This window comes from Micropterus salmoides, unplaced genomic scaffold (genome assembly GCF_014851395.1).
Source record: "Micropterus salmoides isolate LMB-PRFRI ecotype aquatic unplaced genomic scaffold, ASM1485139v1 Ms_hic_scaffold_15, whole genome shotgun sequence".
NCBI lineage: Eukaryota > Metazoa > Chordata > Actinopteri > Centrarchiformes > Centrarchidae > Micropterus > Micropterus salmoides.
The window spans coordinates 6,885,419-6,903,637 of record NW_024040596.1 but is presented as its reverse complement, the minus strand read 5'-3'; the positions used below and the strand labels follow the sequence as shown (position 1 = coordinate 6,903,637).

The following is an 18,219-nucleotide window of genomic DNA, read 5'->3' as shown; positions in this document are numbered from 1 at the left end:
AGCAAGCTATAACGTAAACTATATGCCAACACCACATTTCAAGATAATCAGATAGCTTTGTTATTTTGACCAGCTCTCACTTGCGTATTCTGTCTTGATGTTGCTTTTTAAAAAATAACTGAGATTGTATGAACCCATTCGTAAAATATATAAATACATATATATAATATACATTTTTGAGCACATTTACAAGGTTTATTATGTGTGTCCAACTGTACACAATGTCATTGCTGCAATTAGTAAATCATGCCATTCTTGCACAATCCTGCCCCTAATTTGTTTGGTGCATGTGGCCAGGAATTACACATTGTACCTTTTTACCGTACCGTTTTACATATTGTTCAAGCATGAAGATAATTGCCTCTTGTATGTTAGGTTTAATATAAACTACGGTATATTCATCCCACTCACAGAACTCTGCTCAAAGTATAATGTAGTAGCTCTCTAGAGGAAGAGCAATGGCCTTCACATCAGTCAGGGTCTGGCATTTGTCATTGCATCACAGAAACAAGTTGTTCTTTATACTATGTGTTTATGGAGTTTTGACCTCTTCTGACTTTTTCCCCACTCCATGCACCTTGAAAGTAGGTGAAGTTGTGCCAGAAGTCCCTACTCTGCTTCTGTAATTTCAAGGTTTTGTGACAGCTGGTCTTAATGCTATTTCAAAGCTTTACAAAGAAAGAAAAGTCCTTTGGGGAACCCCCGATGTTATCTTTTTAGGTGTAACCTTTAGGTCAGTGCATAAGTGGGTCAATGTCAGAAAGATGTTAAACAAGAAACAGGTTCAGTGGTTTTCTGAACTTTGATGTGGAGTTTGACTGCTAGGCCAAGTCGGTATAGCATAGTAGTAGAGTCCCATAACACCATTTTGAAGCGATCGATATATAGCTAAAAGAAATTATCTGTCTGTCTAAGTCCACGTTTGGCATTACATAATGGCTTACATTGTGTTCTTAGCTCCAGGTCCAGAGCCGTATATGTTTTGTAGACAATAGGAATGATGTTAACTTGAATTACAGTACAGCTAAAGGTCAGGGTATGATGGGCATTTTCTGCAGGACATTGATGAAAACAAGATGAGGACAGCTGCAACATTGGCAGCACTGTCTCTGAGATGTAGAATGAGATGAAAGCGAATCAGATGAGGAGAAGCAGAAGAAAGAAGACAGGAAGTGTAATGTCAAGTTGCACGACAAATTCTGATGTCTGTGTCTGCTTATTGTTACCTGGAATAGACCTATCTTCATGACCTTTTTTTCTCTCTTTCCTGGCCCCTCTTTCTCCCCCTCCTTCATCTCTTTTCTGTCTTACTTCAAGTCAAGTGCCTGTTCAGTAGAGGTGCTGTAGATGTGATTGTGAGAGGGTTAGAGCTGTCACTGTAACTTGTCCAAATTGAATTTTGCCTTAACATAACAAACCGCGTGAGTAATAGCTTGTGTATTTCTGCAGTTCGGCAAAACCTATACATTACTTCCACTTGCCTTCTGCTGTCAGCTAATCACAGATTCCACTTCCTTTAGTTATGAATTGTAGACTCCATATCTGCTTTGTTGCACAGTCTGTGCCATCCATCCAGCTTGACATTTAAACATAATCTGTCAAGATGGTTTTCAAAATGTCATTAATATGTCAAATGAAGTGTGATAATGCTAATCCGTCTATTGTAAGTTGCATTCTATCAGCAAGTTTCATTATTTTCCACTCTTGTTGTCTTTGATGATACTATTAAATTTTCTCAGTCAGCTTGAAAGATGCTAAGCAGTTAATTCAGCTCATATATATTAGAGCAAAAATCACGTTTATTGCGCCTATACTACTTGTTTTACTTCTAACGGTAATAACGGAATAGACATTTCAGCTTGTATGTCCTTCCTGAGTTGTGAAGGGGCCTTAGCTGTATGATCCAGACACTGTTAGGACAGGAAGTTTAGTCTGTTTCAGTATAGTCGCCTGTCAGCAGAGATTAGTAGTAACGTGTGACTGTCATGGTAGATTAGAGGTAACGGAGCTCTGGAGACTATTACTGTCAGTGTGAGAAGGTCAGACATAGGCCTCTATCACTGCCTTATGTTTTGCCTCTGATTCAAACCACTTGTTTCCCTCTCGCTGCCTTCGCAAGTATCTCTCAATGTCTCTGGCTCATTGATCTTGCTTCTCACTGTCTTCGTTTTTTGTCTCTGCAAATCTTTTGTCTTTTCTCATCATTTTTTCTACACCACTTTTCTTTGTGTTGCTCACCTACAGTTTTCCCCCATTTCTTAACAGACTTCCTTTAATCTTTTAAACTTCTTTTATCGTCTTTTTGATTTATCTGTTTCTTCTGTCTCTCTACTGAGGAGTTTTTCTTTACTTGTCACTTTTAACACTTGATTAAGAAGTATAGTATTGCTGCTCAAAATTAAGAATCTAACTGATTTAGCTAGGATACTTGATCAGCATCAGAATAGACAAGGTACGCCTTCCCATTGGAGTCAAATACCACTGATTATATTGGTTTTTTGAGAGGTACAATTCGATTGACTCATGTAGCTGCCTTAATTGTTATCATAGCCAGAATCTGTAGCGTAATAAAAGGGGCATATGAACAGAATAGTTACACTGTTAGATAGCCATTGGTATCAGTGGACATGGACGGCCTGCACCCTCACAGTGGAACATTCTCACCAGATCCGGTTCATGTCTTGACAGGCCCACTTCAGTCTAAAACTGGGAAGGTGTCACAGCAAATTGTAATACCATAGAATTATGTTTTTCAGCTTTCATTTTTCAACATTTTTTTTCTTTTATCTTCATTTCATTGCAGCTCGCTATATTTGAACAGTTTTTCTTTGTATCGTGCTGATTATCTTTTCCTGTTGGTCCCTTTATTTCTTATCATCTCCTCTTTTACGTCCTTTGTCCTCTGTCCATTCATCCCTCTTTCATTGCCTTTTACTTGAAGAGATGAATTGATTGGGGGTTTGATGTAATCCATACCCCACAGCCAGTCTTAAGAGCACCAAGGGTCCATTTTGTGACAATCAATATATGACCCTACAAATATCATTTAGCATGTGTTCTGAGTAGTCCACTCATTTAGAGGTTCCCTCCACACTCCCCAGCACCTTTATCATTTTATTCCCAGTGAGACTATAAGAGGCTAACATGACAATGTTCTTAATGCATATATAGATTGATGGGCCCTATGAATGGGGGTGGTAAGTTTGACGAATGGCAGCGTACATAGAGATGAAATGGTTTGAAAATTTCATATCACGATTAAAGAGACCAAAATGTGCATTAGTATATAAGTATATATAAAAACCTCATGCACAAATTATGTAAATTAATCTTAAGAAGAAACTGATAGTAATTGCAGTCCAGCAACTGGTTAATATAGATAGATAACTTTATTGTCTGTCCCGCAGTCAATAACGTTTTGTTCTAAATTAATTATACAATGTACAGTAAAGATTATGAACTGATGTGTGATTTAAGTGATTTGAACAGTGTATGTTGGTTATCATGAGCAATGAGCGGATAGAGTCTGCAGACACATGACGTATACAGCAGCAATGTGCACTGTTTTTACAAGAGTAGGTAATGCTGAGAGCTTTAGTTTACAAGTATTCAAGACTAGTATTTACCGTGTGTTCTTTAAGCACGGTAATTGAACATGGTTTTAACAATAAATCAGACTTAAACTGTAATGCTAACCATCTGAGATTTTACTGTGGTTTATCATTAAACCGGTAACGGTTTCATGTTTAGTGTTTATTATAAGAATACCTCCAGTAATAAATGTTATGTATATGCATAGCTTTCTGCAGTGTTGACTTTTTTGCATTTTCTTTTTTCTGTAATGTGGTGTGCTTTATCCATGAGCTTCTGTTAAATGATGATTTTATGCAATGGACTGGTGAGATGTGGAGAGGGAGACACTATCATGTTTCCTGCATGCACACAGAGATCTGCAAATCAGCCATGTATTGGCCATTTGAACAGAAGTGTATTCACTGAAGGGACATTAAAGGAAGGGATCATACATTAAATTCTCACACACTCAAACTTTCAGATCATGAACACATGAAGCAGTGCACACTCACATCTTCTAAAAACAACATTTAGGAATGAGCTTTCTGATGACATTGCTCTTGTGTGTAATCAACAGATATGGACATACACACATAAATGTCACAGGCTGTGCTGGCTGATGAGTTTGGATGATTAAAAGTAGTAGTAATGAAACCCTTAGGTTTCATTCACACGGTGAATATTTTTGGTTCATGCTTTCTTTCTTGTTTATATCCTTCTTATATCCTGCTCTAAATTTTCACAGACCGCCAGTCGAACACTGCATCATTTATTCTTTCTTTCTTTTTAACAAGCTAAAAATGCTAGACGTGTGTGAGTTTCCATGGAGTTAGCAATATGTCAATTATGGCATTACAAGTTAACGTGTAATTATCGCGTTAACGCATTCATTTATTAACGCTGACAATTATTTTATCTCACGTTAATGCAGTTTTTTATTATTATTATTATTATTATTTTGAAAGTCTATTGCTCACTGGCTCTGAATACACATACAGTCAAACCACAGGAGGGGTGGGATGTTGACCAGCCTGGAAATCACCCACCCGGACAAGCGGTGGAGGGAGGCTTCGGCAGACTACGTTGGGTGCACCGTGTGGGAGCAATAAGACGTAAACAGCAGGCGCGCTATGGATAGCAACCATGGTAACGGCTTCTGTGGGCTACACAGCTGTAGCCAATTAAAATTAAGGGCTACTTAAAGTATTACTATATGTTTTCTCCGTTGCTTGCATCAGCCACTATTCTGCTTTTAATGTGCACAACACAGGCTTCACGTAAAGATACAAAACAACAATAAAGGCTTATGTGCTGAAGCCCATCAGACCAAACAGATTCAGATGATGTTGAGTAAGAACAAAGTGAGCATTAGTAAAGTTGGCTTGCTGGCTAACGCCGAGCAGTTGCTAATGTTAGCCGGTGCAAAGTTGTATCGCTTTCCACATTACTTCACTAACTAATGCAACCCATGTTACTATACTGTGTACCACTGTTGATTTAGCCTGCAAGAAAAGATGTAACGGTAAAAAGCAAATTTGGAGCGATTTGTTACTAGCCTATAGTGATGCATCCAGCTAACGCTACAGTAGCTCGGACCTGCCGCTGATAACGTTCAGTTTGGGTTTATTGTGGTTCTACCAATACTTAGGTACACAGCTTCTCCACCTCTCCGTCGCTGTAACCAACGTGACCCACATAGTATATAATACTGCAACTTCACAGCGGAAGAGCCATGAACTAACACAGTAAAGTTACTTATTGCGGTCTAACTATTATAAAGTGTGACACAATCCTGTTATAATATTTTGTAATATTTTGTGTATTTTTTAAAAATTATTTATTTATTTTTCTGCTAAATGCAGTAAATGTACCGTGATCACGTAACAAGCATGGCTTAGTTCAACCTGGAGCTGATAAAACTATTAGTGTAACGTTGCAGTGGGAGTTTACCTGAGTTTCCAGTATATTGTGTGAAGCTGTCTCCCTGCCTGTCTATGTCTATAGCCGCTCTCATTGTGCCTTTTCCCCCAAGAGTGTAGAACCAATATGCAGCTCGCTGCGCTGAATGAAAGTTACGGCGCCGGTGTCGATCTGCCTCTGAGATGGGAACGTTGAAGTAACAGAGCCTGAACATGTCTGAGTGAAAAGCCACAGCCTGCATGCTGGTGTTCCTGCGTTTATTGCAGGATTTGTATATGAAAGCGGTTGTGTTTCGGATTATGCTTGCTCATGAGGTCAACGCACCTCTAGTGGCCGCTGGAAACTCCATAATGCCCCTTTAAATTTGCTTTAAGTTTTTTCGGGGATGCTCTGCCATGTCCTGATAACTATTTAGTAAACAGTAATAGATTTTAGAAACTCACAAACAGCGAGGATCAGTCTCTCCTCCAATGATCTGTGCTCCGCGTCAGGTACAAAAAGTTAAGTTCAAGACAATTCAACTTTGGCGGCGGGCGTGTGAATGAGGCGAGCACAACCGCGACCGTTTCATGGGAACGTGCCCGCTTGTTGCTACGCCTTGTTCTCGACCACTTCACCTCACTCTAACCGGGACACTTGCTACTGAACATAGATTGTTTCTGCTGATACCTGTTCAGACAAAAAACAAGAAAACAGATTCATGTATGTTAACCTGTTACTCATAAGGAGCCTGTTATGATGTTATGATCGTGGCTCTGGACTCTGATGCTAACAAGTTAGATAAAAGGTAATTAATGTTTAAGTTGAGATTTACAAGAAATATTTCATTGCTACTGTGTAAAGGGAATACTGCTGGCAAAAAGCACCTTATTTGTTTAAAGTGTTTGTAAACCACATGTTATTACACTTTTGTGTATATAGCAATGCATTTGAATTAAAAGTGCGCAATACACTACTTTAGAATTCATTATTCAATTTTGCGCATAAATCGCAGAAAATCATGTGATTAACTGCAATTAAAAGTTTTAATCGTTGCCCAGCACTAAACAAAAAGTAAAAACTGTCAATCGTATTAAATAGGTCTTTCACAAGGCTCCACATCCTGTGGTGGTGATGAGCTTGTCTATTTAAAAGCTTAAATGTATGCTTACATTTTACACATTTGCGCTCATAGTTTTGTGCTCTTTATACTTTACGTGTCTTATGATAAGCATTGTGTTCTCACAAAGACAGACTATTAGTTTATTACACTGAATGCTCGCGTTTTTGCTTGAAGCACCCTCCAATTTGGGCTGATGTAACAGGCACATTACAGTGACAGAGTGGAAATTTATTTTGTCAACCTAGCAACGTAAAAATAGTTCTCTCTCTTTCTTCCTCGTCATGCTTTGACACGAAAAGAGACACAGGCAAACTCCTTTCTGTAGTGTGGCATGACTTGCTTAAGGTCTGTATCTTGTCATCTAAAAGATTATTATTAGACATGAATTTTGCTGAACTGTGACTCCATCAAAATAGCATTAGCAGTTTTATGGCAGTCGCTTGTGTGTGTGTGCGCACAGGCATACTGTGCAGCAGAGAGACTAGCTGCAGATTCTCAAACAGTGCAGATAGAGACTTTCTCTATTCTGACCATTTTTGCATTGTTCTCTGTCTTAGTGTTTTTCTTTCCTCTGTCATATGTCGTGTTCCATTAACAGCCTGATAGGAAGTAGTCACACAGTGTGATATTAGACTGACAGAGAGCCAGGTTAGTCTGGTTTTTAATAAGGAACCGGAGGGGATAAGAGCACAGCTTAACAAAATACAGCAGATTTAATACGGATTAAAACAGGAAAAAAAGAGGAGGGGAAATCAATTAACGTTTTTGAATTGGGGGTTAATAACATTGTTGTTCGCACGCATTCAAGATATTTTTCTGCTACTTAAACTTCTGCATGTCATTATATTCCCTTTGCAGATGCTTCCTATAAATGAAGAAATTAGAAAAAGTGGTTGCTTTACAGGCTGTAAACATTTTCTATAATTATCTGTATAAAGACAAACTTTACACACATCTCTGCTTCAGTTTAAAGTAATCTTTTACTTCTCCTAGCTGCAAAACTACATTAGCAATTCTGTTGTGGAATACAGTAAATGCAGTAGGATAGACAAGCCTTATTGTGACTAATCTTAATTGTGCATCTTGCTGTAGATGTTGAGTTTGTTAGAGAAGGATATCTGTACACATTATCGCTTAATCATTGAATCAAATCAAAAGTAAGAGTGGGCAATAGAAAAAAAAAAAACACTCAAAGCTTCCTGCACATATCAGACGTGTGTGCTTGTGTTTTCTTCAGACACCCCCCTGTTGGTGAGAAGCAGCAGTGACTCAGCCCTCGGCCCCCAGCCGACAGACACTGAACCCTCCCTCAATGAGGACACCGCCATGATGGTAAGACCCGGAGGCACTCAAAAAGCCACACGGACACAGTTTGAAACACACCATATACATACTGTGTTGTGCACACCAAACAGACACACAGAGGAAGTGCATAGACGAGTTCTTCCCATGTGACTGAGGACACAAACAGATAACCAAGTTATGATGTATGCAATATCCTGCTTATATAATAATCAGTACTGAATAAAAGCTGAAATTTCCACTTGGGCTGAACTGAAGAATGAATTTATTCACTATGTTCTTTCCCTCCATTGAGCAAACCATTTTAATTGACATCCCAGAAAACTTTCTTTAACTTGTGTCAACAACAGACTCTAAATGGGAGAAACCTGGGTCTTAAAAATTGTTGACATACACAAAACCATCTACTGGTTTTAGTTGATTAGCAGGGAGCAACATGTGTTTTGTTTGTGTGTATGGGTTTACTTTAATATGACCCAGGATATTGCATTGTCATTAACATTAATCAGATAATACATTTTAAGAAGTGTGAAAGGCAAACTGATTTGTGGTAATGAAATTTCTGGTCAGCTTTTCTGTTGTATTCATATAGCTTCATCAGCTTTTGTATTGATTGTTGTGTTGTGATTTAGTCTGATAATCCTCATGGATGCTATAAGCTTTCCTCAGTACTATCATAATCTAATTTTGAATCTTTAATGACCTCATGGCATTTCCTCTTGTAGGATTCCCAGGACGCTACAGCTGGTAATGCGCAGAGAATAGCAAATAGTTGATGTTATCTTTTATACCTAATGTATATATTGCATTTTCCCCTAAGTATCAAAAGTCATTGTTTCTTCTGTTAAAGACATACATAAGTCCAACCTTACCAACAATATTTGAGTTGGGCCAAAATGATTTAAGAGATTCAAATTTTTAGTCGGACCTTGTTCTGCATCCAGAAAACCCTTTAATTATATTGTACAGATTTTTCATTGGGGAGGATATTCATTGATATAAGCATTTGGAATCGTCCTATAGATTAGATGAACAGTGACAGTGTTTATTGAACAACACATAAACTTGGTCTACTGATGCCTTAACAAGTATAAGTACTATTAAAACGTGTAAGAAGAAACTTTTTGTTTTTTTTGCCTGCTGCCAGCTGTGTGTTTCTTCGTGTAGTGGGGGGTATATGAGTTAAGGTTGGGGGTGAGTGGTGCCTCTGGTGTCTTCATGTTCTTTCTAATCCGGACATGCTTTGTCACACCAAACTCCACTAACAAAGACAGATGACTCTCTGTTTTTTTTTCTTTCTTTTTTATCTTGTTTCTCCCTTTCTCCAAAGGGCAGAGAGCAAAAACTTGCTCCCTTCTCCTGTTTCCCGTTTGCTTCTTCCTCTCCTCCTTTCTTACGTCTGCCAATCTCGTGTTTTCATCTTCTTTTCTTTTTCACACTGGTCCAAATGATTTCAAAATGAATAATTTGGGTCCGTGTCTAACATAAAATGAACACAAAATAAGCTACTGAAGCTAATGGATCTTTTTTTCTGCATTTCCTTTTTCACTGTGGAACCAGTGGCTTCACTCCATATCTACTCTGTAACATCTATCTCTCTATTCATTTTTTCTTCTTTTATCTTGTATAAAAAAAGTCCAAACAGATAAAGAGCCCTATTTTTCACCTAGTGCAAAGTGGAACACAGTGTCATCGCTTGTTTTCGACCTATGTAGTTGTAATTTTCACGCCCAGTGCCCATGTTGTGTAAGTAGCACATGTACTTGTTGTGTTGGACTTAATATGAGTTGCGGTCAGGTGCATTGTTGGCGCATTGCTATCTTGAGGCAACAGAAAGCGATTGCTCCATTGACCAACAAAAACCTGTGCAGTGTTTTCTTGTTATTGAGAGTGCACGTGCATCACAACACGCATACACTCAGCTTTTTAAACACACAGGGATGCGTAGCAGCGTTCAACCTCCTCAGTTAAATATTGTGAATTTGCTCATATATAGTTAAATAGAGTTGCTGATAGGACAGAGGACTGGGAGACGGTCGAGGCAGAGGGTCCACCAGCCAAGGACCTGCACCTGTCCCTCTTCAGTTCAGAACTGAAGAAGTCCTTTGGATGAGGGACGAAACGTCTTCCAGTATGTTCAACCAAGTCCAGTTGCCCTTGATTTTAACCTTCGTTGGATATCTTTAATCTCGGGTCAGATAATTTGGAGAGTAATGCCAGATGTCCCTATGCACTCCCCGTTGCTGCCAAAGTCACTTATGTGCTGCATTTCTTTCAAAACCTGGTGGTTTTATGACTTGTCTATTCTCTTTTTTGCTATTATTAATATTTCTTTGCGAGGGGTCATTTAGCATCCCCTGAGTTCTCTTGGAGGAATGTTACAATCTGAGTTTCCACTTCTAATTGGAGATAATTATCTTCCCCAAATGTTTTTATGTCCACTCTGGAAAGGTTTAACAGGGCTTCAAGTAACACAGAGTTTATTAACAAATTTTTTTATATACAGTGTTGCATTGCGTGTCTGTGCTTCTTCTCTTTGTGTGCAATTATGATGTGAAAATCAGTGGAGGACTATGGAACTGAAGAGCCTGGTGTTTCTTTTGAGCTTTTTAAAACACTGATCACTCATCACAGTAGTAAGATTGCAGTTGTTACTCAAACACAATGTAAATTATGTGTCTATTTTTAGGGGCATATGTGACTGAAGTGTTCGCACTGTAGAGCCTGGTAAAACCAAACGATCCCCTGTTCCCTCCTCTATTCTCTTCCTCCACGCCTTTTCCCTACCTTCCCCACCAATTATTTTGTTAACTTATCTAAGGTGATGCTTCTTGGATGGATTTTAGAAAAATACACACCTTTTCCCTCATTGAGTCTAGGGCTGCAGAAATCTCCTGGCCTACACATCATATTCTCCAGACTTAGAATAATTATTTAAAATGTTCATTCCCTCTAGTATCGCAAACTATTGCAATTGTAGTATCGGTCAAAATAATTGCAGTTGGATATCTTTTAAAAATCGTTCAGCCCCAATTGAATCAGACTACAGAGTCATGCACTGACTTACGAGAACATGGTAATAAATAATATCATAATAACAGCGTGCCAGTTACATAGAGAGGCAGTTTTGAATACTTGTTATGATAGTGTTACAGTTTCATATTCCCTGTAGGCGGTTGGACACAGCAAATCCCTCAAGTTCACTGGTTAAAGAGACTCCATGCCTGATTGGACTCTTGAGTGGTGATCCCTCTTCCCTTGAGATGCCTCACTGGACAAACATCCTTTTTTACCCAGGCTGTATTCCCCATAGAGCAACATGTTTGCAAGCTTCAGTTCTTATGGGGAATGTGACAGAGGTGGCCATACTCCCTGCTTAACGTCGCTGAGACTGGTGATGTGGTTGTAGTAGCAGTAGTGGTAGATAATGTAATGTTGTTTAAAAATATGTAAAGAGGGGCTGCATGGGGAATAAACAGAGTGTGATCTAATAACATTTCTAGTGACTTAGCAAATTTGTGACTATAAATTAGGTATATTTGCCAAAAAGTTTAACAATAAATCCTGCTGACTCCACATGGCTTAAAGCTTAATATGATCCACCAGAAAAAGACTTGCAACCTGTTCTGATTTGCAGCCTACAGCTCCATGAAACAGTTTAGCAGAAATGAAACCAGGATGCACTTCAAAATGTAAACTGCTAACAATAAACTATTTATTTTTCATGGTGAAATGTAAGCCAAAGCTTAGGGATGTAGATCATGTTGTTCTGAGCCCACCTTCCACTCCTTACGTCTTAGCTCTATTTTCACTGCACACTGTCACTCCTGTGGATGACAATATGAAGTATTCTTGTGTGTCAATTACACAGTAGGTCTGCCCAGACTGTGCACTCAAAACGAACAGTGTTTTATCTGTTGGTGCGCCTGCATGATAGCAAGTTTGTACGTGACCTCAACCACACCAGCTGCAGTCTCAGTTTGTCTTTATTACACTACATGCTAGCTCCTCAGGTTTTCCTACCATCTCATTTTACAACATTACAGCTTTGATCAGAACAAGTTAAATCAGCCTTTGTTTTACCTTGAATTTGAAATACTATACCATGGTTTTGTGCTGGTTACTAATCTACAGTGGCATGTTAAAATCGCTGTGACCGTTGATTGAAACTCAAGCCATTATAGTAAAAGAATGGGTCAAATGTGTGTCCGACATAGTTTGTACATATGAATTTGCTAACGTTTGAGGTAACAGAGGAGGTCCAGAATAGAAGAAGCTATCATATTAGCCTAGTTACACCAAATTCTCCACTAAATAGATGTGGCATGGCTAAAGCCAGTCGTGAGATAGGTTATGATGGATCAAATACGTTTCTTAAATAAGATGTGTTTACAGTTTAGCTTACCAAGTAAGCAAAATGGCAGTTAGGAGCCTAGCTAGCTTAAGTGAGGTATGAAAAGGAAATGCACAGTTCAAACAAAAATACCCCTCTTTAAGCAGATCTTCTTGACAGAGCAAGTATTTACAAAATTGTCACAAAAACACAAATAAAGTGGACTTAGCTTAGCTAAGCTCTGTTGTATCACCAGACTTGTGGCCTTTTGAAAGCTGTATCATCTCTCTCATCATGTTAGAGATCATCTAATAAAAAATATAACTCCCGTAACTGTAACTTTAGAAAATCTTGTTTGTTGTTTCTGCTGTGATTGGCCTGTTCTGATGTTTGTGAAAGAGAGCATCTGATGGTCAGTTAGTTTAAATTTGCTACTGAACAACTTTTATCAGTTTCATCCAGTAGACATCAAGACTGACAGCAGTCAGGTGCTCCATCTCAGACCTCCACTTGTGAATAATTTTATCTTTATTAATGTAGGCTTACCGTCCAAACAAGAGTCAACAAGAAATCTGACACAGTCAGGAACATATACAACACTATATCCGCAGATTTTAGTTTCTTAGCAGTGCAAGATGAAAGTCATATATTTAGTTGCAAAGCTATATATCTTAGCATGTCCTAAGTGATTATATTATATCCAGCAAGACGTCAGTTGATTAAGAGTCATGTTTTATTTGTGGCATAATGTGAAGATGTATGAATTAAACTAAAGTCCAGTCATTACAACGTAAGTGTCAAAAATATCCCTCTGCTGTTTTTCCCTCGCATGTTTCGGTCTGATTGATACTCTTCAGTGCCTCACATCTTTCCTCTGTCTCACACCTGCTGTGCTGCAGTAACTACCACACGAATGAGTCTGTGACCACCGTAAATAAGGGAATCTCTTTTTGTATCTCCCTCGCTTCTTCCTCATACATCATTTTCTCAGTCACTGTCAGTCTTTTTTTTGGTCTCCTTCACTGTCCCTCGCTCTTTCACTCACACACACACACACACGCACACGCACACCCGCACACACACACTATGTCACACTTAGTCACTCGCTCATAGGTCTGTCTTTTCTCAACCAGCCAGGTTCAGATAGAGGTAATGGCTCCGGGTAATTGTTCAAATTGTCACTTGGCCTTTTGGTGAGAGCGATGATGGGAAGAAAGTACTCTTCTTGCAGTAATTCTCTGTCTTTCTTCTCTGTCTTTTCTCCTACTTTCTGTCCCCTCTATTTAATTTCAATCCAGAAAGACGTACTGGTGCAGCTCTTCCGTTGTAAATGCCAGGCACCAATAAGTACAGAAAGCCCCGTTCCCTCTCTCGCTTTCTCTCTCACTTTCTGTCACGCTTACAACACATACAAGCACGTACATGTGCATGCACAGGCGCATACACACACATGCACAGAGGGTTGCAGGTCAATTACAATGTGTTAATCAGGCTGGGAGTATTTGTTCTTGCCCCGAATACTACTGGGGCTAATAAGGCAGTACAACACTTATTTGTCATGCTACACCTGGGTGTGCGTGCACATGTGCATGTTTGTCTGTTATGGCTTTTGTGACGCCAGCCCGCATGTGTACGTGTGTACAAATAGACAACTGAAGTTATATTCAGTAAGTATGCCAAATGAATTTGGCATCTAATGATGCTTGAAGGAAGAAATAGTAGCAACAAAACAAACATTACATATCTCATTGTGACATTTTGTCCTTAAACTGACAACCTGTAAATAGAAGTGAATCCTGTCAAATCCAACAAATTTAAAAATATATATATATAGTATGTTTTTATATATTTAGAATATTTTCTTGTTTACTCCCCCGTTCAGACCTCTGGCCCTCAGACATGGTATTTATCAAAACACATATTCACTTCAATTTATCAGCCACATCCCCCAACAGATATTTCAAGATAGATTAACTTAGGTTTATCGCTTTTATACAGATTCACACACACACACACACACACACACACACACACACACACACACACACACACACACCATACACATACACTCAAACTTTCCAGCATGCATTACAATTAATTTATAATACTCACTCTGGGAGCGTTTTCAGGGAACACTTAGCTTGATTGGTTATTCAGTAATTAGTAATATCACTAAAAGTTCAATGTTTCTATCCGCTTTTAGCAATTATTAGATTGGAAGGAGAGGACTAAATACTTGCGGCTCATTTATTATAAGCATACTTATTCAAGGTAGGATTCTCCATCATTGAGTTAAAATGGAAATTCTGCTTTTCTATTCTCCAGTATTTGGATGGCCACTAATGCTCACGAGTATCGATTGAGCTGTCCGAGGTCGGCAGACTAATGCATTAATTTTTTCCACTGCAGTTGTCCTCAATATATTCCTAATAAATCTTTGTCAGTTAATAGGTATATTTTTGATTTCTTTTTTTTTTCCTCAAATAAAGCATCAGGTTTTACTTCTCGTGCAGACAAATCAGACAAGTCTTTCTTTATGGGGCTGTTTGTGGTTCTTTACATTACATACAGTGTAATAATCACTGAAACATATTCACATTGGGGTTTTTGATTTTCTTTTTTCACAGCTTTAATAATGCTATAAGAATGTGCACCTTTGAATAACCAAAATATTGCCGCTTGCTAAAGAAATGCTGTTATCTAATAGAGCTAATTCTTGACATTAATGTTTTACTGTTGTGAGATGACTAGTTAGATATCATCGCCCAGGCAATGAAATAAGTAACTTCAGAGAACATCTTAAGGCATTTTTTCAAGCAAAAACGACAATAACAAGCCACTTAACTATGAACACATTTATATTTTTATTAAGTTACTGTGTCTATGATATTGTAAGGTTAATATGAATAATGACACTTCGATACCCTTCGATAAGTAACATGCATTGCTGGCCTTTGTAATTAATATGTCACTCTTCCAAAGAGAGAGAGAGAGAGAGAGAAACCTTTTCTACTTGTAGTTATTAAATGAGACATACAATTAAGCACCAAAGACTTTCCAATTAATGTATGAGTGGCTGTTGTTATGACAAAGAGGTTAGGATAATTAATGTTACCTGTCATCCCGTTGGTAATTAAGCTCACATGACAGCATTTGCAGCAAGGCCAGACTAATTGATTTCTAAGCCACCCAACCCCAAACATATGGTTCCAGTATCTGCGGTCTGTCATTCACTGGAGTCTCATCTCACCTTCAGCGAACTCGTCTCATCAGTCACTGTCTCTGACTTTTTTCATCCTTTCTTTGTTCACATCTTCAGCTGCTTTTCCTTGATCCAGCCTGAATCTCTTCAGCTCTCTCACATCTTTCTCTCTTCATTACTCATCGGTCTTGCTCTCAGCTTCCTTCTTTTCTTGCTCTCTTTCCTTCACACTCTCCCCTTCTCTGACAGGTGGTGTAGGTCATATGGCAATAGGGTATGAGGTCAAAGGTGACAGGTCATGTAAAGAGTCCATTAGTGCCTGCTACTAACATTGAGCCTTATTGACCTGCGTGTATTTGTCTGCATATGCTCACACAAACATGTGCACTCACGAGGGCACGCCTGTTCTCAGATATCCACATGAACGCATTATGCAGATTAGGACTGAATGGTAATTCATTAATACAGTGATCTAGACTGGGCAGATTTATTTATATGGGGAATTCATGCTTGAGGCAATTTCAGAGGGCTTTACATAATATTTAAATTGGCTGTTATTTAGAAGTAAAACACTTTGATGAAGCTTTTTAAGTTGATCAGAGTCGAGGGAAATCAGTTATAATGTAGATTTCAGGAACATGGGTGTTTTTATTATTTGAAATTGACATTTTAATACTAACAAACTATACACTAAATGAAATACATGCGTGTGCATTATCATTATTATTCATTCCATTTATCTAGATAAGGATGGTGGATTTTTTTTTAGTGTTACAAATTTGTAGTTTCCCCCTACATTCCTGTTTTTAGCTGACCGTACGTCACCAGCCCGACAGTCGAGTGGCTGGGGCTAATCTGACAGGAGAGAAAGGGCCAAACAACGTATTCAGTTTTAAAACAACAACAATTACATCTAAGAGTTGGAAAGAAGACATTAGAGCAGAGCACTGAAGGATAAAATGGATATGGGAGAAACCATTTTTTATGATGATGTATTGTGTGCTGCGCACCGGTAAAAACTGCAATGGAGCTACGTTTGGATGCTAAAAAAGTAATTGTTTAATTAATCCCAATTGCAAGTGTTTTTGTAGATTCTTATTTATATTAGAACATGGATAGTTAACCCCAGGAACACATTTTCCATTTTTCAAAGATGAAAAGCACCTCCCACGATTTAGCTTTGAAATACAGAAGCTGGTAGAAAAGCAGCTGGCCTAGAGGTGACATCAGGACTTTAGGTCTCTATAGACCAATTAAATCAATACTTCTCCTTTACAGTGTCTAAGCAAAATGTTTTGGATTTGTTGCTGAGATTTTGTGTCAGATTGTATTAAAGTGTACAGATATTCATGCTACAGTGTCTGTGGACAAACATATGTAGCAGTGACAGGTTTAATCACAAAGCACATGTATGCTGCCATGTCATATCATATATTGACTGTTGACCTATACTTTTGGGCATGTAACCTCGTCCCTTTGGAGCTCACCTCTCTGTCTCCAACACACACACATACACACACTTCTAGCACGCCCTGTGTCATTGTATTAAGTAATTATTACAGCTCCCTTGGCTCACATTACCACTCTTCTTTCTATCACACCTCTCTATCTCTGTCTCTCACTTGCCATGCCCGTTGAATGTGTTATTTATTACTGCTTGACAACACTGTCTTCTTGCCTTCACATATTAATTGCGATTTGTACATCATCCATCCATCACTGTAGCAGCTCCTTCACTCATCATTTCACTCATGAATTCATTTATTCCCATTATGCACTCCCCTATCTTTCAAATTGCACAGACGTTCTTGTAGAGCCCAGGATCTCATATTGGGTGTAGTGCAGTAAAAGCCAAAAATGTGGGGGAGTTCCTTAATTCCTCCACTTAGTCACGCACAGCCTTTTTGTTAACTTATGCTATTTATTAGTTAATCCATCCACATGTCTCTCAGTATCCACATTATCTTTTTTTCCTCTTTTTTCCATCCATTAAGTCTTCCACTTCTAAACAGACTGAATGTGCTGTTGGCTGTGTTGGGCAGTAGCGTCAAGTAGCACCGTTACTAGTTTAACTACATTTCTCAGTAGCGTGGTGGTAGCATCGCTGTGAATCAAATGGCTTTTTAGTGAAGCTCTTTTATTGGCCGAGTAGCGCGGCAGCGTCCACACACGCTACATTTTCCCAAGCATTTCTGAAGGAAGGCAAAGCACTTCCGTGTGACGGTGACATCACGTACTGATCCTCGGGCTGATGTCTGCGACTTTGCTGCAGGGGAATAAAGACACACGAGACTGAGTTTACTTTCTGTTGTGACAGTTATTATAACACCTCTTGTGAGAAGGATCAGGGCCTGGCCACTTCTTCCTCTAGTGAGGAGGAAACTTGTGGCAGAAACTTGTTTCCATGAGATGAGAGATTTCTCTCTCTCTCTCTCTCTCTCTCTCTCTCTCAGGCCTATTGCCATGAATGTTTAGGTAAACAATGTTGCCAGAGCACAAATTCACATATAATCAATAAAAAAGATATAATTAATAAACAATGAAATTACATTATAAAAACTAAAGAAAGAGGGGAAAAAAACAACCAAAAACAAACTCAAAACACAAAATATGTTACATTGAAAATATGTTTTGCTTTTAATGACAAGCAGTAGAATTTTTCAGAGGAACAATTATTAAAAAAACAAACAGTATTAATGATAATAATGTGATCATTTTACTGTAACTTTATACAAACAACAATGGTTCTCAGAGGAAATACATTTTGCTACATGATATGGCAGTAAG

General features: G+C 38.5%; 1 protein-coding gene across 3 annotated transcripts in view; it reads left to right on the top strand.

The window, feature by feature from the left end:
• The window catches only part of pard3bb (par-3 family cell polarity regulator beta b), a 225,099-nt gene that overhangs the window by 51,965 nt on the left and 154,915 nt on the right, over positions 1-18,219 (top strand). For all 3 annotated transcript variants that reach the window (XM_038720152.1, XM_038720151.1, XM_038720153.1), the window contains exon 4: positions 7,833-7,927. In XM_038720152.1, the coding sequence (XP_038576080.1) occupies positions 7,833-7,927 (95 nt within the window). The remainder of the gene's footprint in view (positions 1-7,832; positions 7,928-18,219) is intronic.